This window comes from Oryx dammah, unplaced genomic scaffold (genome assembly GCF_014754425.2).
Source record: "Oryx dammah isolate SB20612 unplaced genomic scaffold, SCBI_Odam_1.1 HiC_scaffold_3, whole genome shotgun sequence".
Taxonomy (NCBI): Eukaryota; Metazoa; Chordata; class Mammalia; order Artiodactyla; family Bovidae; genus Oryx; species Oryx dammah.
This window is the reverse complement of record NW_024070187.1, coordinates 99,766,112-99,788,624: the sequence shown is the minus strand read 5'-3', so window position 1 is coordinate 99,788,624 and position 22,513 is coordinate 99,766,112. Positions and strand designations below refer to the sequence as shown.

At 35.5% G+C, this 22,513-nt stretch overlaps 1 protein-coding gene across 8 annotated transcripts in view; it reads left to right on the top strand.

Moving 5' to 3' along the window:
* The window catches only part of MAPK10 (mitogen-activated protein kinase 10), a 372,947-nt gene that overhangs the window by 288,415 nt on the left and 62,019 nt on the right, over positions 1 to 22,513 (top strand). For all 8 annotated transcript variants that reach the window (XM_040237275.1, XM_040237270.1, XM_040237269.1 and 5 more), the window contains 2 exons: positions 11,025 to 11,207; positions 16,049 to 16,173. In XM_040237275.1, the coding sequence (XP_040093209.1) occupies positions 11,025 to 11,207; positions 16,049 to 16,173 (308 nt within the window). The remainder of the gene's footprint in view (positions 1 to 11,024; positions 11,208 to 16,048; positions 16,174 to 22,513) is intronic.

Here is a 22,513-nt window from a genome sequence, read left to right as displayed (position 1 = left end):
ACTGAATTCCTTCAGATTGAAAAAAAAAAAAGATTTCTTTGACACCCTGTGGATTATAAACTTGAATTTGGACTTTGAACATGAATATGAAACAGTTAAGTTTTGCCTAATTTCTAGACATTTGATAAAAACAGACTCGATCTATTAACTTTATACTCTTTGATATTTTAGAAATTCATTTTGCTTGAATAATTGATGATTAAAATGAATTATTTGCCACCTATAAATTAAAATGATTAATTTTCATTACTTTTCTTATAATTTTTATTAAAGAAAATCAAATCAGATTTCCACAACTGAGTTATTAAAACAGATTAACATTTCTTAGAATTCATTTTTTTTTTAAGTTGGTTGGTTATCATTTCTTAACTTGATACCAAAATCCCTTATAAGTAAACCTTTGGGTTGCTGCTAATGTTAAAAAGTCTCAGACTGTCCTTTCAATACTTGAGCTTGGTATTTTTATTTTTGGTTATTTATAGAGCTCTTGTATAGGGATATATTTGTAAATTTTGGGAAGGGCAAATGGTAATTATTAACTAAAGCATCTCCTCTGAATGTCAGATATGGTCTTTTCATAATTTTAAACATGTTAGTAATTTCAAATCAGAATTTTTCAAGCAAACAAATCATGAACACTCATTATTATAATGTTAAACTCTTAAAATACAAGACAGATTACTTATTTTTTGAAATGCCCTATTATTAAACATGACATCTGAAAGTGGCAATAAAATTATATTTAATCTACTAGATATATAGTGTGTGTAGTATACATCTATACAATACATTGTAGGCAGTCATATTATTATTTAACATATCATTTATTTGAAGACATTCTCAAAATAAATGATTGATAAAAGTCAGTGCAATATGAGCCATACATGTCTTAATACATAAAATAACAACAAAACTTAAAAATACAGTCTTGTACCCTTTTTTAAAAATACCTAAACAAACACATTATTTTTAGCCTTGAGAAATTTAGATAACCAAAAGCAGTTCTTAAAATTTAATGCATTTTTATGCTACTTTATTCATAGCTATATTTTTGTGTTGTGTGCTTAGTCACATAGTTGTGCCTGATTTTTTGCGACCCCATGAACTGTAGCCCACCAGGCTCTGCTGTCCATGGGATTTTCCAGGCAAGAATACTGCAGTGTGTTGCCATATCCTTCTCTAGGGGATCTTCTCTGCCCAGGGATTGAACCCAGGTTTCCTGCATTGCAGGTGGATTTTTTACTGTCTGAGCCACCAGGGAAACCCTTTATTAGTAGCTGTATTTTGATATATTTTAATTAAATTTTTCTTCAAATCAAATGTGTTTAACTTTCTACAGAAAAATCAGAGTTCAACTACTGAGATACTTTTCTATTAGGAGGTCTCCTAATGAATTTCACCCTGGCAGACACTTTTACTTTGAAATTACAAAATATATTATGCAAGTGAATTAGAAGAATATTAAATTTATAGCTTTTGAAAAGATCAATAAAATGAACACACGTATATTACCACTCAGGTTAAAAAACTGGAACATTATCAATACCTATGAACTTTTTGTGTGTGCTCCTGGTCAGTTATATCCTCTCTTCCCCAGAGGTCACCCCATTCCTAAAGGCATGTTTTTAAAATCTCTTGGACTTTCCTTATATTTTTACCACATACATATTTATCCCTAAACAACATATCATTTCAGTTCAGTTCAGTTGCTCAGTCTTGTCTGACTCTGCAACCCCATGAACCACAGCATGCCAGGCCTCCCTGTCCATCACCAGCTCCTGGAGTTCACTCAGACTCACGTCCATCAAGTCGGTGAAGCCATCCAGCCATCTTATCCTCTGTCATCCTCTTCTCCTCCTGCCCCCAATCCCTCCCAAAAGATCAGGGTCTTTTCCAATGAGTCAACTCTTCACATGAGGTGGCCAGAGTATTGGAGTTTCAGCTTTAGCATCAGTCTTTCCAATGAACAGCCAGGATTGATCTCCTTTAGTATGGACTGGTTGGATCTCTTTGCAGTCCAAGGGACTCTCAAGAGTCTTCTCCAACACCACACTTCGAAGGCATCAATTCTTCTTCACTCAGCTTTCTTCACAGTCTAACTCTCACATCCATACATGACCACTGGAAAAACCATAGCCTTGACTAGACGGACCTTTGTTGGCAAAGTAATGTCTCTGCTTTTTAATAAGCTGTCTAGGTTGGTCATAACTTTCCTTCCATTTAATTTTATCCATTTTACATATTGTGCTATTATTATTTTGTGACTTGCTTTTTTTTATGGAAAGCAAGCTTTTTTTGAAGTTAGCATTATATTTTTAAGATTTATCCATGTTGATACATCAGAAATAGTTCATTCATTTTCATTGCTGTATATGAATGTTCTATTAATACAATAAATCTGTCCTTCTATAAATAGACTTTGGAATATATTGAGTTTTTGTTTTTACTTTTATAAACAATGAATATATGTTTCTAGGAGCACATGGACAAGATCCTTTATGATGAATGCCTGGGATCATTGTTTTTTAGTTGCTGAGCCATGTACCATGCCGCTCTGTAGGATTTCCCAGGCAGCAATAAGAGTAGATTGCCATTTCCTTCTCCAGGCGATCTTTTCCACCCAGGAATTGAACCTGAGTCTCCTACTTGGCAGGTGGATTCTTTACCACTGAACCATCTGGGAAGTCACACCAGAACTCATAGGTGTGCACATTTTAAGCTTGACTGTGTGTTGATAACATCAGATTGATTTCCAGAGTAACAGTATATATATATAAGTAACTGTCTACTCCACATCCAAACCCATTCTTGATATCGTCAGATTTGTTTTTAAATTTGTTAGCAATCTCTTGGATGTAAAATCCTATTCATTGGAGCTTTTATTTATATTTTCTTTGTAAGCATTTTTCCTATTTACTGGCCATTAGTATTTCCTCCTGGTAATATATCTTTTGTTTTTTACTACAAAATTTTTAATTGTATTTTTAAAAACTAATTTGTAGGAATTCTTTATTTATTGTGGTACCTTTGTCCATTTTATGTGTTGAAAATATCCTTTCCCTTATTTAGAATATTTTGCCATTTTATTTTATTTTGATTTTGAAATTTGCTTTTTTTAATAGTTCATTTATTTATATGTCTTTCTTAAGAATCCTTTGATGCGTTAGTATTCTCTTTTAGTTTTGGTGTGAATATTTTAAAGTTTAATCTTTTATATTTAAGCTTCTAGTTCACTTGGTAATGATTTTTGTGTATGGTGTGAAAGAGGAATTTCATTTCCATTTACTGACTGAGGAAGAATAGCTAATTCTTTCTTCATTGTTCTATAATGCTGTCTTTGTCATAAGTTTTCACATTTAGGGGGAAAGGGTGTTAGATTCTTGGCTCTGTATTCTGTTTCATTATGAGGGTTTTTTTTTTTTTTTTTTTTTTTTGGTCTGTCGCTATACCACAACTACCCTTTCTTAATGAATATAAGTGTATACTACACACATATCAGATAAGATAAATATCTTCCTTCTTTGTCTTCTTCAGAAGTACCTTAGCTATTAATGAGCCATTGCTTTTCCGCAAATATTTTAGAATTGGCTTGCTAACTTCTATAAAATGATCCCTATTTGCAATTATTTTGGATTTGTATTGAATCTATAGTTCAGTTTGTGGAGAATTTCTGTTTTAATTCAGATAATTTTTATCTCTCTCCTGAACACACAAGGATCTTACCACATACTAATAATTTAGATCATTACTGTACCAATTTAAATATGCTATCTATGCTCAGTATTTTAGGTTTTTTTCTTTGAACCTCATAAATTGATATTATCATATGGTTATGTAAAGAGTTTGTTTAGATTTACCCTTATGATTATAATTTTCTTGGCTTATCAGTATTTCTTGCAATTTGACCCTTTACTTTGCGATTATTTTCATTTCTTCTGGAGTATATCCTTTAGAAGTTCTTTAGAAGTCTTTGATGATAAAGCTGTTTTCTGATTTGTATTCCCTACTAGAAAGATAGTTTTGTTGGATATAGAATTTTAGATTGAGAGTTATTTCTTTCAGCATTTTAGAAATGTTTTTCCACTGGCTTTTTCTTTTTAATATTACTGTTGAATAATTAGCTGTCAGTGTTAGTCATCTTTGGACATACTCTGTCTTTTTTTTCTCTTCTTTCATTTAGGAATTCTTTTCTTGATCTTTGGTTAGTTGCTGTTTCTCTCCCATGTGACTAGGTCTCGATTTCTTTTTATTTACCTCTCAGGATTCCCTTTGTTACCTAAATTTCAACCTTTCTCGAATTCCTGGAATTTCTCAATTTTTGTTTCTTTGAATACTTTCTCTCCCTATTCTTCAAGTTATCTCCTTAAAAAACTCTAATTGAACATAAAATAGATATTTATTTTTTCAACAGATATTTTGAGCACTTGCTATGTGCTTATACCTAGGGATATACATGTAAAGAAAATTGATAAAAATCCTTGTCATCATGAAACTTAAAATAAAAGGCATGGTATATTAGAATGTGTTAACAACTAAGGGAAAAGAGGGATCAAAGTGCTAGGATGGGGGAGGCAAGGATTTTCTCCTTTCTTTTTGAATTGAAACATAAAAAGTTTTGTCAAGTATGCCTCATATAGCATGTTTTCTTTACCTCATATAAACTTCATTGTCCCTTCTAAACCTTTTTCTTACATAGTGTTATATCCAGAAATGAGTGTAATCTTTCAGAGAGGTTTTCATAGAACAGGGTAGAGAGTTACCAAAACTGTTAAATAGAATTTTGTACTTCTTTTAGTGTTGGGAGCTGTTTGTATCAGCTACTTTTCTTAAAGTCATTTTACTTACCAATTTTAAAACATCTCAACATTTTTCAGCTATAAAATACAGATGTCAATTTAAGTGATTTCCAAGACATCTTCCCGTTTCAAAATGCAGGTAGAGTCAGATCTAGTCTTTATGAGACCAGAATATAATGCAGTTGGAGGAAGCTGTTATGTAAAGAAAAAATTAATATTACAAATACAAAACTAGGCATAGAATTTTGCAAGGGACCTGTACAAATGAGTGGCCCTAAAGATTAACCCTCAATAGTTTAATGAAAATTCCACATTGTGATACATATTAACGTATATTGAATTTGCTTATGTGTGAAATGTCTTTTCAATATTTTTTGCTTTGTAAATATAGATTACAATGATAAATAGATTTATTAGATGAAATAGATTATGCTGAGATGCATATATATCATGCTTCAAATATCAGCCTCTGGATAATTCTTGTTCCTCAGTATTCCATGAGCAATCAGCTTCCAGTGATTGACAAATAGCCTTTTAATCAAACTGTCAGCTTTGACTTTTTCAAAGTGTTATTAGCTTATAATATTTCCCCTTCCTGTGCTCATTTATAATGAAAACAGATGTTAGTTATAATTTTTCACTGTCACTTATTCGTATTTCTAGAATTTGAGGGTGACTATCAAGATGAAAATAACACTTTTCAAATAGAAAAAAGTAAAAATGTTTTTAAAGTGACAAAAAACTCAAGACAAAACCATGAAAATCTGAATCCAGACCTTTGTCATATGAATATAGATATATTTCTAGCCTGAATTTTACAATGTCCTCAGAAGTGAGAGTTCCTTGAGAACAAATTTTATCATAGAAAATTATGGAGTAATTACTGGAAAATAGTAAAATAGTTTGAACTTATATTGAATACCTTTTACGCTTCCTATGAGTAGCACTCCATATAACATGATATCAATCTGTATTTTTATGATGGCAACATGCAATTTCAATCCTTCTATAGGTATTCATGAGTAGAACCCCTTTTTCTCTGCATAGAGCTTATGTGTGACACTTGTCATATTTTCTCATGGTCTTTTCGGGAAAATGACATGCGGAAGGGAACAAATAGTAGGATTTTTCTTTCCTTGTCATGTTTCCATGTGAACAACCCCTAAGTTTTCCATAGCAAAAGGTGTGGAATAATATTTTGTTGAAATTGACCCTAAACTAATCTGTGTCCTAAAACTGAAACAGGTTAGTACTTTATTCTTAGATCTGGACTTATTTTTTCACAAGATATTGTCAGTATTTCTCAGATATACCAGGGGCCACCTGGATTGCAATTACTGTGATGTTTCTTAATGATATCATCTCAAACATATGCATTCAGAATCTTGTAGATCAATGGGGAGAGGGGGGTGATCTATATTTTTATAAGTTCCCTAAATGATGAATATTCAGTTTGAGAACTGCAGTTTTTTTATCATGATGCCTAACACATGGCATGCATACCTCCACCTCCTAATGCACATTCATTGAAGGGCTAACATAAAGCCACCCAGTAATACACAACACAGTGCCAACCAGGTAGCTGCCTGTCTTGCAAGAAAAAGTAGTCACTCCTGGAACTTTTCTAAAGACAGTACTCTTAAACAATATTGTCTTTAAAAACATAGTTAAGAATTTGGGGACAGACACTGATATTCTTTAGGTTGTGAAGAGATGTCAACATTTTTGCACAGAATATTGAATATAAGGCTTAGAGCAGAGTAAAAAAGCAAATCTGAATTCACAAAGATGTCAACTCTGGAAACCATATTCATCAGAAGAAAAAGTAATCAATGGAAAAACAAAATGGAGATAAAATAATTCAAAGGGCATAGAAGAATGAAGTCACTAACAACTCTTTATGATCCCAATTGAAAGAAAAAGTGAAGTCGCTAAGTCACATCTGACTTTTTGCGACCCCATGGACTGTAGCCTACCAGCTTCCTCTGTCCATGGGATTTTCCAGCCAAGAGTACTGGAGTGGGTTGCCGTTTCCTTCTCCAGGGGATCTTCCCAGCCCAGGGATCGAACCCGGGTCTCCCGCGTTGCAGGCAGATGCTTTACCATTTGAGTCACCAGGGAAGCCACTTGATCCCACTTGGTAGCCTCTGAAAGCTTAAATGTACATGGTATAAATTATGACCCCAAATTTTCAGAAAATATTAAGGCATTATTCATACATTAGGCTCAAGGCAGTTTGTTATATATTTTAGAAAGTTTCTCAACCAAGGAAATTAATGTAAAAGAAGGACATTAAATGTAAGTTCTTGGCTAACTGACAAAAATTAGCTGGAATGATTTCCAATCTTAGGATTTCAAATAATCACTTTTACAATCCATACTTTGTTTCTTTCATCTATTACAATACTACTTATTGAAGACATTAGTAGTAGTCAATAGTTGTACATTATCTTATCATACTCTATTTAAAAAAACAAACTTTTTAGTGTAGTGAGTTTAGAACTAGATGAGAATATTGTCAAATAATTCCTACTAGATGACATTTTAAAATTTTTATTAAAAAAATAAAATAAAATTTTTATTAAATACATTTGATAATTATGTTGTATGATGATTTCTGAACTGCTACTGCTGCTGCTAAGTCGCGTCAGTCCTGTCTGACTCTGCACGACCCCATAGATGGAAGCCCACCAGGCTCCTCTGTCCCTCGGATTCTCCAGGCAAGAACACTGGAGTGGGTTGCCATTTCCTTCTCCAATGCATGAAAGTGAAAAGTGAAAAGTGAAAGTGAAGTTGCTCAGTCGTGTCCGACTTTTAGCGACCCCATGGACTGTAGCCCATGAGGCTCCTCTGTCCATGGGATTTCCCAGGCAAGAGTACTGGAGAGGGGTGCCATTTGATAATTATGTTGTATGGTGATTTCTGAACTAGTAGATCAAAAATATATATGTTTTGGTTTTTTGATGACTGCACATGCTGGAATCTGTAAGTACTCATATAGTAGAAAAATGATGACCTATTAGTGTCCTAAAGCAAAGAAATTGTTTTACAAAAGTAATTTTGGTCATTCTTTTAAAAAATATTTACTGTTTTAAATTAACACATAATCATAAAAACCTAGTTAATATTTTCTGTATTTTTAAAAGTATAATCATTGTGGAAATCTGATGATTAAAAAGTTCTTTTAAAATGTATCACCTTATTTTCTATTTAAATATTAATAAGATTAGTTGTTTTATGTGAATCAGTTGGCCTAATAGATTAAGAAAGCAATTTCAGAGGCATTCTTTAAGAGGGATTGCCTGTGACAAACATACGATCAATTTTATGGCAAAATTAAAGTAATATTTACTAAGTCAGTTCCAGACGTGGTCTTTTTTCTACTGGAATCCTTGGAACAAGACCTGGGTTTAAAGCCAGGAGATATTATTTCTAGTATTGGATTGTATTTGTTTAATTATGATTATAGAGAAAACTCACATGGTTAACTAAGTACATAGTTGTTAATGATGTAACCCTGTGAACGCCTGTAAAACATGTACTTAGTGTTTAAATGTACTAGTCATGTTTTGGGGAAGAAAGAGCTTGAAATGGATTGGTTAAAATAAAGGCACACACTTTTAAAGATGACTATACCACATATTTACAGTTAGAACAATCAAGTATTTCATTGCCAATAATAAAGATTAGTGTTTCTTTTTGGTAAACCATTACATCAAGGACCATAACAGTATTTCATCTAAAGAGCAATCTAAGGTAGGAAGATGTGCTGAATGCTTCTAGAGACTTTAATTATAACTTTTAATAAGAAACATTTTAATGGTTCTTGTTTAATTAATTCTAGGACGTTTGACTCTCCTTAAATTTCCCTGGTGGCTCAGCTGGTAAAGAATCTGCCTGCAATGTGGGAGACCTGGGTTCAATCCCTGGGTTGGGAAGATCCCCTGGAGAAGGGAACGGCTATCCACTCCAGTATTCTGGCCTGGAGAATTCCATGGACTATGTCGCCCATGGGGTTGGAAAAAGTCGGACACGATTGAGTGACTTTCACTTTTTCTGAAAGTTTACTGTAAAAACACCATGCAATTGTTTTGGAAATGTTACTTTAAAAGCAATTCACTTTTTAGTTAAATAACTGTATCAAGTGTTAGTTACTCAGTAGTGTCTGCCTCTTTGTGACCCCAGGGACTGTAACCTGTCAGGCTCTTCTGTTTGTGTAGTTCTCCAGGTAAGAATACCAGAGTGGGTAGCCATTCCCTTCTCCAGGGGATCTTCCTACCCAGAGATCAAACCTGGGTCTCCTCCATCATAGGCAAATTATTTACCATCTGGGCCACCATACTGTAGCTAAATATAACTATACTAGTGTGTTGGGAGTATTTTGCTAACTTTGTTAAAAGATTCCTTTACAGAAAATCTGATAACTTCTCTGCCCTGATCAAATCTTTAGAATTCTCCAGAAGTTTGATCACTGATTAGATTATGTCTTGTTAGGACATGATAACTAAACAGTATTAAAAAGTAGATCTCTTTTCATAATTTACAGTGTAAGCATTGAGGTTTATTTAACTGTATTAATGTTTTCTATTTAAAATATATCTAAGTAAATCTAGCTTACCTATTATCGATAGTACTAACATAAGTTTTTGTCTGAATAACTTTTAACTCTAATCTTTTGCATTTTTTTACTTTATTCCTAATGATTCTCATTTACTACTATATATTCTCATACACATGGTAACTGAGATGAATCTTTATTGAGAGATGTTCTTGTTTAGTTATTTCTGTCATTTTGTAAAGGAATATTCTTCAGTTTTCCCCACTCTTACTTCATTTCTTAATTACACAATCATACATTTTTTCATCCTAGTAACTGAGAGGATATATAATTTAAATTTTATTCAGCTCGATTATAAGAGAAATAGAAGAGCATTTGCAAAGTAGCTTGGTTTTACCTTTGTTCAGTCACCTATCTACATTGTATTATATATTTATTTTTGTTAAATATAGTTAATTTTGTCAGGACTGTCCATCATTTTTAGTCCAATGCTATAGAAAAACTAGGGGTAACGATTTTACAAATCTTAATTAAATAATATTATAGTAACATTCCCTGAACTGTCACAAATTGCATTAGCAGAAATGAATTAACTTTACACTAAAGATAGAGTTATAGCATTAGCAATATTGGAGACAACACTGCCTATGGTATTGGATTTGAGAATTTCTAAGGCCTCTGTCTTTCATTGACACATGGCAAGGAAATCTATTTGAAATCAACTTCTTCCAGTTGACTATTCAGAGTTTTCATGAGTGGTATTTATCATTCCCAAGCTCTAACATATCAAATATCTATGAAAGATGAAAAAGAAAATCTCAATCAGTGGGTGTGCATGTAAAAGACCCCCAGTTTTGGAAGTATTAGTTTTCATAGAGAGGTAATGCTTTTCTTATAAAATTCCCCATGTTTAACATGCTTTTGAAACACAGGCACTTGGATGAAATCTGTCTTGAATTGAACATCCTGTGTTTACCTTCATATTTCATTGAATATTACAGTATTCAGGATATGAGGCACTATTATCAGAAGTAAGAAAATGGGTATGAAACTGCAACTGCTTTGATAAACGGAATCTTTTAAGTCTTTGATGAAGAGTTAATAAGTTATTATCATACTGATTCTATTTGTAATGTGCATGAGTCGAAAAAATTAACAGATGAGGAAATTTCCCATTTTGTAGAGAACAAGAGGAATAAAGAGCCTTATAAAGAATTTAAGAAAAATATAGAAGAATCTTATAAAATATTTGTTCATCTGTCATTTTTAGAAAATAAATGGAATAATTTCATGATAATATTATTATGTGTCATTATAATTTTCTCTTCCAAACTACATGGCTATATAGAAGTTTAACTCAATAAAAGAAATTCTTCTGTTATTTAAATACCTTTCCATTGACACAACCCAAAGACTCCTTCATGATATCATATTTTGTTAAGTAATGCTAATTCCTCAAAAGTGTATGTGTTCTCAAAGTGAATTTAAAATTCCAAGAGGATTCACTGCCTGACAATCTGATTTTATATGTTTGTCCGTTGTTGTTTTTTTAGAACTTCTTTTGTATTATCAACTGTTCAGAGTTCTGAGAAGCAGTTAGTCTCCCAACTAGTGAAAGGCAAGAGCTGGTGTCCTGCACTTGTTTTTGCCCTTAACTATTCAATTCTCAGATATTGACCAGTGGAATAAGGTTATTGAGCAACTAGGAACACCATGTCCAGAGTTCATGAAGAAATTGCAACCCACCGTAAGAAACTATGTGGAGAATCGGCCCAAGTATGCAGGACTCACCTTCCCCAAGCTCTTTCCAGATTCCCTCTTCCCAGCGGACTCTGAGCACAATAAACTCAAAGGTAAGCCCTTCAGGGATAACTTCAGAACCACCGCATGGGTGATGCAGACCATAGACACTCTTCTCCCAATGCTGGGAAAATTGAGCGCAGGAGGACAAGGAGGCCACAGGGGGTGAGATGGTTGGATGGCATCACTGACTCAATAGACATGAGTTTGAGCAAACTTAGGGAGATAGTGAAGGATAGGAAAACCTGGCATGCTGCAATCCATGAGGTTGCAAAGAGTCGAACATGACTTAGCAACTGAACAACAACCTCAATTTAAGAAGAGGTATTTTTAAAAGATCCTCATTACAAAGGGAGAGTAATCAAGGATTTTAAAGTTTTCTGGATATCTAGAGAGAAGACTAGTAATAAGGTGTGTGACAGTGGTATGGGTTAACTATTCACAGGGCTTATTTAGAATCTAAAATTACTTTGCAATGTTAATGCTAAAAGAACAACATTATATAGACATTGAAGCAATTGTTCCAGTTATTTTTATATTCTGGGAAATATTTTCAACACAAGATTTTCATTGTACAATCTTGAAACTATAGATGTTTGAGTTTTATTTGTATTTTACTAAATGCTTAACCATCGTTTTTTATTTTAGAGTGACAAATGAGATTTTTACTTTCACATTTTGTTTTCAACATAAAGACTTTCATTAATAAGTAATTTTTTCTACTACTATGTCTGCCATTATGAACTTTGGTAATGAATCTTAATTTCTTACCCACAAAATGGGGAGCATAACAGCTTCTTTATAGGATTCAAGACACAGAATAAATTTGGCAAGGTATAAAGTATAATATAAGTAATATTTTAATTCTTATTATAATTTATGACATTTCAGAAATTGGGGATATGAAGCAAATCTGATTTTTTTCCTTTGCTGGGGGAAGGAATCCTATCCCTTAAAATCTGTGTGAACCTGGGCAAGTTATCTAATCTTTTTGTACCTTCTTTAACAAACTAAAGCAAAAAGTGTCCATCTTATAGGATCATTGGGAGGATTAATTGAATAATTTGTCAGGCACTTAAAACACTGCCGGTCTCACACTAAATGCTCAGTAACTGTTAGATATTAAAAAATAATAAATCTTTATTAATAATAAAATGATTATTTCCAGGGGGTCTATGTTGCTGTTCAGTTGCTATGTTGTCTCTGACTCTTTGTGACCCCATGGACTGTAGCACACCAGGCTCCTCTGTCCTCCTCTGTCTCCTGGGATTTGCTCAAATTCACATCCATTGAGTCAGTGATGCTATCTAATCATCTTATCCTCTGCTCATCTTATCCTCATCTTATCTTTTCCTTTTGCCTTCAATCTTTCAGAGTATCCGGGTCTTTTCCAATGAGCTGGCTCTTCACATCAGGTGGTCAAAGTATTGGAACTTCAGCTTCCCCTGTGACCCTATAGACTTTACAGTCCATGGAATTCTCCAGGCCAGAATACTGGAGTGGGTAACCTTTCCCTTCTCCAGGGGATCTTCCCAACCCAGGGATCAAACCCAGGTCTCCCACATTGCAGGCGGATTCTTTACCATCTGAGCCACAGGGGAAGCCCAAGAATACTGGAGTGGGTAGCTTATCCCTTCTCCAGCGGATCTTCCTGACCCAGGAATCGAACCAGGATCTCCTGCATTGCAGGTGGATTCTTTATCAACTGAGCTATTAGGGAATCCTCCCACCCCACCCCACCCTGCAAAAGGACACACACTCATGAAATTTTACTGCAAATTGTTCAGTGGACAATTAATTAGTTACAGATTAAATGTACAGGCTTAATTTATAGTTAATATAGAATTAAATGAGGTGGAGAAAACAAAATATAGTGTTACAACTTCCCAGGGTCATATTATCTTCTCCAGACTTCCATCTTGTGGTTTTTAAATTAAGTACCGTGTTGTTTCTGAGTCTGTGACACTTTCGTTGCACAGTTGGGTTTCTCCCGTCTGCTACCTGTACCACTCTCTGAATTTTATAATTGCTGAATTATAATTATAATGCAAAATCAGCAAATTATAAAGAATTACACAAATAATCAAAGGGAAGGATTTATTCTACTGTTGTTTAAGAGTGTAAGACATTTACTTGCAAACAAAACAATGAAAGATGAAGAATTAAAATCTTTTCCTCTTCCTCATTTTGTTCCCTACAAGCAGTAGTGATCATTGTTTCTTAGTGAGATGATTTGGTTTTCCAGTGGTTCATTCTCCCATAGATGAGGAGACCACTCCAACCCCTGCTCTTCCAAGAACAGAAATGTGGGTGATGCATGAGAACCCGTGGAGTGTGTGAGTCTAGGTATAAAATCAGTTACAAATCAAAGAGGTCTTGAACCAATGAAATAGACACAGACCTGTTAGGTTAACAGTCAGAGAAACTAATACTGAAAATCATTGTATATTTCTGTACTTTTGTCACTCTTGTCAACTTCAAAGTGTAAATTTGGAAGTAGCAGAAATTAAGTGTTTGGAATTGAGATCCCCAGAAAAATGACTAATAGAAATAAAAAATCTTCCAGTAATTTAACCTGTGATTTTTTAAAAATATATAATTAGTATAAATAAATGTGAATATTTTACTAAAATGTAATAACACAAGAAATACAAATGCTGTAGGTGTGAAAATTAGATTGCCACATTTTAACTCTAGTATAATCAAAATTATGAAACAGTACATAAAACTAGAAGGGAATACATTAATAATAAGAATGATTGCTTGAGATGGTGGGGAAGGTTGGCTTTTCTGGATTTTATGTTTAATGTAATGTCAAAATTTTATAATTAACCATATTTCATTAATAATAAACAATTGCTAATTAAAAATTGGTATATATTCATGAATTCAAACACATTGCCTTTTTCCTAATTTAGCAAACCAGTTTTAGATTTTCCTTTCTTTAATCTGAAGTTTTACCATGTTTGGAATAAATTGAATATTTTCACCATAAAAATTTCCAAATCAGTTTGGATCCTTATTTTCTGAAACATTTTTTATATTTTCGGATATGTTTAGAGCATCCTTTAGAAAAGTTAGGGGCTTCCCTGGTGGCTCAGATGGTAAAGAATCCACCTGCAGTGCAGGAGAGCATGGTTCGATCCCTGGGTTGGGAAGATCCTCTGGAGAAGGGAGTGGCTACCCACTCCTGTGTTCTTGCCTGGAAAATCCCATGGACAGAGAAACCTGATGGCTACAGTCCATGGGGTCACACACACACGGTCAGACATGACTGAGCAACTAATACACTTCACTCAGCAATGTTATTAAATAAATACATTTACTGATTATCACTGTGCAAATTTTTTGTATCCCTAGCATCTGAAACCATACCTGGCACACAGTAGATGATGTATATTGAATAAATTGAATATTGAATAAATAAACAAGATTCCCTGCATCAATTTGTTTACTAAATCTTGTGGATTTTTTCTCTCAGAGTTGCCCCCTTCTCTCAATCCTTGAAGCTTCTGCTTCCATTAAAGTCCTCATTATCTCTCCCGTTCTCCAAAAGTCACCTCTAACTTCCTTGCCTCCCTCCAGATACTGCTTTGTCCTTTTTTGCAGCTCTGAAGTTTTAAAATGAGTGGTGTACACTCACTTTGTTTCCTTTTAAAAAACAACTCTTTAAACTTTATTTTTATTTTTATTTTTTATTTTTTTTTAGATTTTCCTACATATATATATATATATTTTTTTAATTTATTTATTTATTTTTAATTTTTACTTTACAATTCTGTATTGGTTTTGGCATAGATTGACATGAATGCAACCAATACATGTACGAATTTTCTTCCTCTCAGAGGTACCTATGATTTTCAGTTTGTCTATGATCCTTGCAGAATTTTTCTATGCATTTATAACCATAAATAAAGAGAGAGAAATGTTTGTTGTTTTATTGGGAAGAGGCAGATTTATACAGTGGCATCAGGATCTATGGGTCATTCTGCAGTTATTTTTTTACTTAATACCATGTCCATGTGAATACATCTGAAAGTGAAAGTTGCTCAGTCGTGTCTGACACTTTGCGACCCCATGGACTGTAGCCTGCCACGCTTAAAACTGCCAAACTTAATTGGTACAGGTGGATGACTCTTGAGAGTCCTTTGGACTACAAGGAGATCAAACCAGTCGATCCTAAAGGAAAGCAGCCCCAAACATTCACTGGAAGGACTGATACTGAAGCTCTAATACTTTGACCACCTGGTGAGAAGAGCTGACTCATTGGAAAAGACCCTGATGCTGGGAAAGATAGAAGGCAAGGAGAAGGGGGTGGCAGAGGATGAGATGGTTAGATAGCATCACCAACTCAATGGACATGAATTTGAGCAAACTCCAGGAGACAGTGAAGGAGAGGGAAGCCTGGTGTGCTGCAGTCCATGGTGTTGCAAAGAGCTGAACATCGTGACTGAACAACGGCAACACTTAAATTGTTTAAAATGTTTAATCCTTGACCAATGCTGCAGTGAGCATCCTTTCTGGATGCTTTTCCTGAACGTGTGCAATTGTTTCTCTAGACTGTATACCTAAAAGTGGAACTGTTGGGTCATAAGGTATTCACATTTAAAAATTTAAAATATACTCCCAGATGTGCCCTCTAAAAAAATGTTTATCAATTTACACTGCAACTGCATGAATGAGATTATTGAATATTATGCCATGTTTTGTGTGTATTTGATGGATAAAAAATATTTCATTGTTTCATTTTGCATTTCCCTAAACCCTTGGTGAAGTTAGCTGATGTTTGGAAGGAAGGTGCTAACTGACTTTTTAAAAAATATTTTTCCCTCCAAAAAATGTCCTTGCCAAAATCAAAATTTAACAAATTTTTTTCTTCATTCATTTTTTTCAGCCAGCCAAGCCAGAGACTTGCTGTCAAAGATGCTAGTGATTGACCCAGCAAAAAGGATATCAGTGGATGACGCCTTACAACATCCATACATCAATGTCTGGTACGACCCTGCTGAAGTGGAGGCGGTAAGGTTTAGGTTTTTTTTCTTTTCTTTTCTTTCCACAAACAAATCATAGTAACTGGGTGCTCCATGGTGTGCACTGAAAGAGAGTTAGAATCCAAAAGAATTCTCAGAGGGCCTTCATAAAATTCCTAAGTCACAAAGCTACTACCTTCCCTTCTAAAAGTTATTTCCTTCAACCTATGTTTTGAGTTGCATTTCTTTTTCAGGATTTCCTATGTGAGATGGTGATTCAGTCCAACACCTTGGCTATTCATGACATGCTTCCACTAGTTTTTGTTAAATTATTAATACCACCAGTATCTCCTTATGTTTAATGATCAGTCTCTCTTGATGCAAACTAAGTAACAAAAAATGTAATAAAGGATAAATCTCTTTGCCTCTCTTCCAATCAGGTGCCTGGTTTTAATAAACTGTGGTACTAAGAACATTTATTCTTTTTAATTAACTTATTTATTTTAATTGAAGGATAATTTCTTTACAATACCATGATGGTTTTTGCCATACATCCATGTGAATCAGTCACAGGTGTACATGTGTTCCCCCATCTTGACCTCCCCTCCCACTTCACTCCCCACCCCATCCCTCTCAGTTATCCCAGAGCACTGGCTTTGGGTACCCTGCTTCATGCATCGAACTTGTACTTGTCATCTGTTTTACATATGGTAATGTACATGTTTCAATGCTGTTCTCTCAAATCATCCCACCCTTCCCTTCTCCCACTGAGTCAAAAAGTCTGTTCTTAACATCTGTGTCTCCTTTGCTGCCTTGTGTGTAGGATCATCATTACTGTCTTTCTAAATTCCATATATATGTGTTAATATACAGTATTTGTCTTTCTCTTTCTGACTTACTTCACTCTGTATAATAGACTCCAGTTTCATCCACCTCATTAGAACTGATTCAAATAGATTCCTTTTATAGCTGAGTAATAATCCATTGTGTATATGTACCATAACTTCCTTATCCATTCATCTGCCAACGGACATATAGATTGCTTCCGTGTCCTAGCTATTGTAAAAAGTGTTGCAGTGAACAACGGGGGTACATGTGTCTCTTTCAATTCTGGTTTCCTCAGGGTGTATGCCCAATAGTGGGATTGCTGGATCATATGGCAGTTCTATTTCCAGTTTTTTTAGGAATCTCCACACTGTTCTATCAAGTGGCTGTACCAGATGGCATTCCCACCAACGGTGTAAGAGGGTTCCCTTTTCTCCACACCTTCTCCAGCATTTACTGTTTGTGTAGCCTTTTTGATGATGGTCTTTCTGACCGGCATGAGATGATACTTCATTGTGGTTTTGATTTGTATTTCCCTAGCTGAGTACTGAAGAATTGATGCTTTTGAACTGTGGTGTTGGAGAAGACTCTTGAAAGTCCTTTGGACTGCAGGGAGGTCCAACCAGTCCATCCTAAAGGAGATCAGTCCTGGGTGTTCAGTGGAAGGACTGATGCTAAAGCTGAAACTCCAAAACTTTGGCCACCTCATGCGAAGAGTTGACTCATTGGAAAAGACTCTGATGCTGGGAGGGATTGGGGGCAGGAGGAGAAGGGGACGACAGAGGATGAGATGGCTGGATGGCATCACTGACTCGATGGACATGAGTTTGAGTGAACTCCGGGAGTTGGTGGTGGACAGGGAGGCCTGGTGTGCTGAGATTAATGGGGTTGCAAAGAGTCGGACACGACTGAGCGACTGAATTGAACTGAACTGAAAGAGTTTTAAAGAAGTGTACACAGAATGTAGAACCCTTGATACTACCTATTTATTTCCAATTTATTCTTATGTGAATTTGCAGTTGATTTTTTTCTAGACTTTCAACTCAGTTTAGTTCAGCTCAGTTGCATAGCCATCTGACTCTTTGCAACCCCATGGACTGGAGCACACCAGGCTTCCCTGTCCATAACCTACTCCCCGAGTTTGCTCAAACTCATGTCCACCAAGTCAGTGATGCCATCCAACCATCTTGTCCTCTGTTGTCCCCTTCTCCTCCTGATTTCAACCTTTCCCAGCATCAGGTCTTTTCTAAAGAGTCAGTTCTTTGCATCAGATGGCCAAAGTATTGGAACTTCAGCTTCAGATCAGTCCTTCCAATGCATATTCAGGACTGATTTTCTTTAGGATTGACTAGTTTGTTCTCCTTGCAGTCCAAAAGACTCTCAAAAGTCTTTTCCAACTCCACAGTTCAAAATCATCAATTCTTCAGTGCTCAGCTTTCTTTATGGTCCAGCTCTCACATCTATACATGACTATTGGAGAAACCATAGCTTTGACTAGACAGACCTTTGTTGGCAAAGTAATGTCATGCTTTTTAATATGCTGTCTAGGTTGGTCATAGCTATTCTTCTAAGGAGCAAGTGTCTTTTAATTTCATGGTTGCAGTCACCATCTGTAGTGATTTTGGAACCCAAGAAAATAGTCTCTCACTGTTTCCATTGTTTCCACATCTATTTGCCATGAAATGATGAGACCAGATGCCATGATCATCATTTTTTGATTGTTGAGTTTTAAGCCAGCTTTTTCACTCTCCTCTTTCACCTTCATTAAGAGGCTCTTTAGTTCCTGCTTTCTTTCTGCCATTAGGGTGGTGTCATCTGCATATCTGAGGTTATTGACGTTCCTTCCTGGCAATCTTGATTCCAGCTGATGCTTCATCCAGCCTGACATTTCTCATGATGGACTCTGCATATAAGTTAAATGAGCAGAGGGTTAATATACAGCCTCGACGTAGTCCTTTGCCAGTTTTGAACCAGTCCATGTTTCCCTGTCTGGTTCTAACTGTTGCTTCTTGACCTGCATACAGGTTTTGCAGGAGGCAGGTAGGGGGTCCGGTATTCCCATCTCTTAAAGAATTTTCCACAGTTTGTTGTAACCCACACAGTCAAAGGCTTTAGTGTAGTCAGTGAAACAGAAGTAGATGTTTTTATGGAATTCTCTTGCTTTTTCTATGACCCAACAGATGTTGGCAATTTTATCTCTGGTTCTTCTGCCTTTTCTAAGTAAAATACCTAAAATTAAATATTCTCAGTTTAATTCTAATGCTCTTAAAACTGAAAAAACTAGTGTTCTTACAACTAAAAACTAGAATCTCTTCCAATCTCTCATTCTTGGGAAATATTTCAAGTATATTCCTGGAGTAGAATGAAATAATGAAATAAATAAGAGAAAGTATGATGTAGACATATGTGAAAATTAAGCATGAGTTTTTTCTCTGATGATTTTTGAGGTTATGCTGATGAAATTTTAGATAAACATAAATTATTTGAAATTACTGCTCAGTTATTTTGATAGATGGAATCATGTTGCATATATATTTTTCCTTATATGTAATGTAATGTGTATAATAGGTTTTTAATGGATTGTGGCCTAGAGTTTAATTGGAGTCATAAAGTCTGTATTTGTAATTCACTTGTAATTATGTTGCCTATAAAAGAGACAGTTGCTTAGAATCTATAACAGCATATTAATGAATAGTTTCAATGGGTTTTTAAATTAATTTTAACCTCTTATGAAAAATTCCTCTCAAGTATAGAAAGATCAAATTTAGGGTACTTATAAGGCTAGAATCTTTTTCTCAGTCATTTCAATATTGCCAAAGTAAGCATCTTTGGAGGAAAAGAGAGGCAAGTAGAGGGAAATAAAGGAGAAAGTGCAAAAGAATATGATGTCTTCAGGAAAAATAGAGGTAGAGAAATGCTACATGTATTAATCAGTTAATCATACTACAAGCTATCTTATCACATTTCCAAAAGTGCCAAACTACCAAACTGAAAAGCAAAGAACATATGAATGCTGTCATAATGCTAAGAGAGAAAATTATTCATGTAACAATGAAGTTGAAAGTGTAAAAAGTTGAATGTCAAGGTTAATATTCATCTCTTTGTATAACAGAACATCAAATTTGAAGATAGATCTGTTCAGATTATTAGCAAGTTCTTATTCAAGTAATGTTCAGAGTGACAGAAATATGTTCCTCAAACAGAAAGGCCAAATTTACTGTCAATACTTTTTCAGGAAACGATTAGGAGGTATTCTCACTTTCAGTATTCATTAAGAAGAGTTCGATATCAGACATAAATGCCATTTATTTGAGTTGTTTGTATAATCACAGATGTGGAAAGATGCATTAGGTTTAAATTCCTGTTCTGTCACTTACAAGCTGGACTAGTTCAAGTTTCTTGTCTCAACTCTGTTTTCTTAACTAGGAATGGAGAACAATCATACATATTGTATTGTGTTCTTCAGGAATTTGGAGTTAATGTAGATAAAGTACTTTGTACAGTGCTTGGTAGCCAGTAAATATCATACAAAATCTTATTCTCATAATCATTACTATTACTATTATGATTTTTACTTGCATGCCTTTGCTATGTGGGGTGTGTGTGTGTGTGTGTGTGTGTGTGGGTTAGTCACTCAGTCGTGTCCAACTCTGCAGCCCCATAGACTGTAGCCTGGCAAACTCCTCTGTCCATGGGATTCTCCAGGCAAGAATACTGGAGTGAGTTGCCATTTCCTTCTCCAGGGGATCTTCCTGACTCAGGGGTCGAACCCAGATCTCCTGCATTGCAGGCAGATTCTTTACTGACTGAGCCATCAGGGAAGCCTGCTCAAGCCTTTGCTACCTTTTGATATTCAGAAAAATAGATATATTTGGTAAAAAAGAGGAGCTGGTCAAGAAACTATAGAAATACTCTACATTTTAAGAAAATCACTAAAATCCATCTAGTTCCTGTAAGATTTTAAATAGTTGGCTTTTATTTATTTATTTATTTTGCTGATGTAGACCCTCCAAGTATAAGAAAATCCAGTGCCATTAATTTAAGCCAACATAAAGACAAATTATGGGGCTTCCCAGGTGACTAGGTGATAAAGAATTCACCTGCCATCGCAGGAGATGTTGGTTCAGTCCCTGGGTGAGAAGATTTCCCTGGAGTAGGAAATGGCAACTCACTCCAGTATTGCCTTGAAAATTCCATGGACAGAGGAGCCTGGTGGGCTACAGTCCATGGGGTCACAAAGAGTCAGACACAACTGAGAATGCAAGCATGCATGCAAAGATAAATTACATTGTTTACAAATATTCATTATAACTATTGATATCTTTAAGAAACTAGCATATAGTCAGGGCAATTTTAGGGAATCAGCTTGACATTTTCTCTGTGCTCTGTTGGAGGGAAATACAGAGACAGTAGGGATCAGCTGCCTTGTTTCTTATCCAATTCCTGAGTTTAGAGACCCTGCTAGGATACAGGATGACTCTCTCCTTGCAACCCCTGAGAATAGGCATATGGATACACTTTAGGAGAATTTTTGTGAACTGCAAGCTAAGAAGGAGTCAATTAACTCTGTCTCAGGGCATATAAAAAAGTAACTTAAGAAGAGTATGAAATGTGACCTTTTTTTTAAAAAAACATAGTTTTAACTTTTTTAAGAAACTTCTGAGCACCCTATGAAAGCTCATGAGTATAGGAAACTTACTAAGAGCTTTTGTAATTCTTCTGTGTTGGAGATGGGGGCTGGGAGGAAGATGGAGGGGAGGAAGAAGGGAGGGAGAAATGCTTGGCCACCAAACCAAAGACATCCAAACTCAAAGGCATCATCATGGGATGTCCCTGGTGGTCCAGTGGCTAAGACTCCATGTTTACAGTGCTGAGGGCCAAGGTTCAGTCACTGGTCGGGGAGCTAGATCCCACATGCTGTAACTAAGAGTTCACATACCACAACAAAGATCCCAGAGTAGCCAAAGTAATCATCATGAGGATCTCAGTTGGCAACTTACCATGTTAGAGAAGGACATCCATTTCTCAATTCATGATAAAAAAAGGAAGGCTTCTGACCTGATACTAGAACTATTGTCTCAGGGGGTACTGCTCCTGGGGGCCAGGCTCATGGCCAACCGTGATCACGTCCACTGTTGGAAGGCTCTGTCTCTGAGAAGCCCAGATACAGTCCTAAATGGTCAAAACATCACTCTGGGAATCTGGACAGAGGGACAGGTTGAACCAGTCAGGCAGCTGGTATCTGAGAATTCTGCCCTCCAGTTGGCAAGCCACAGATACTTGACCGTATAGTGGAGGAATGGCAGGCAACCCAAACCTTCTGCCTGGTGATTGAGTCAAAGTGACAGGAGAGAATGCTGGAAGAAAAGTTTGAAACATGGGCCCCAGCTGAGGATGGACTAGAGAGAGAGGTTGGGAATATAAATATAAGTGCCATCCATATAGAGATCAAGGGGAAAGGTGTGGCTAATCCAATCCAGTTTCAGTGGAGTGTGATTAGGGAAGCAAAGCCAGTGCTGCACTTATTTGTTATTTCTTATCCAGTTCAAGATTAATTTGGGAAT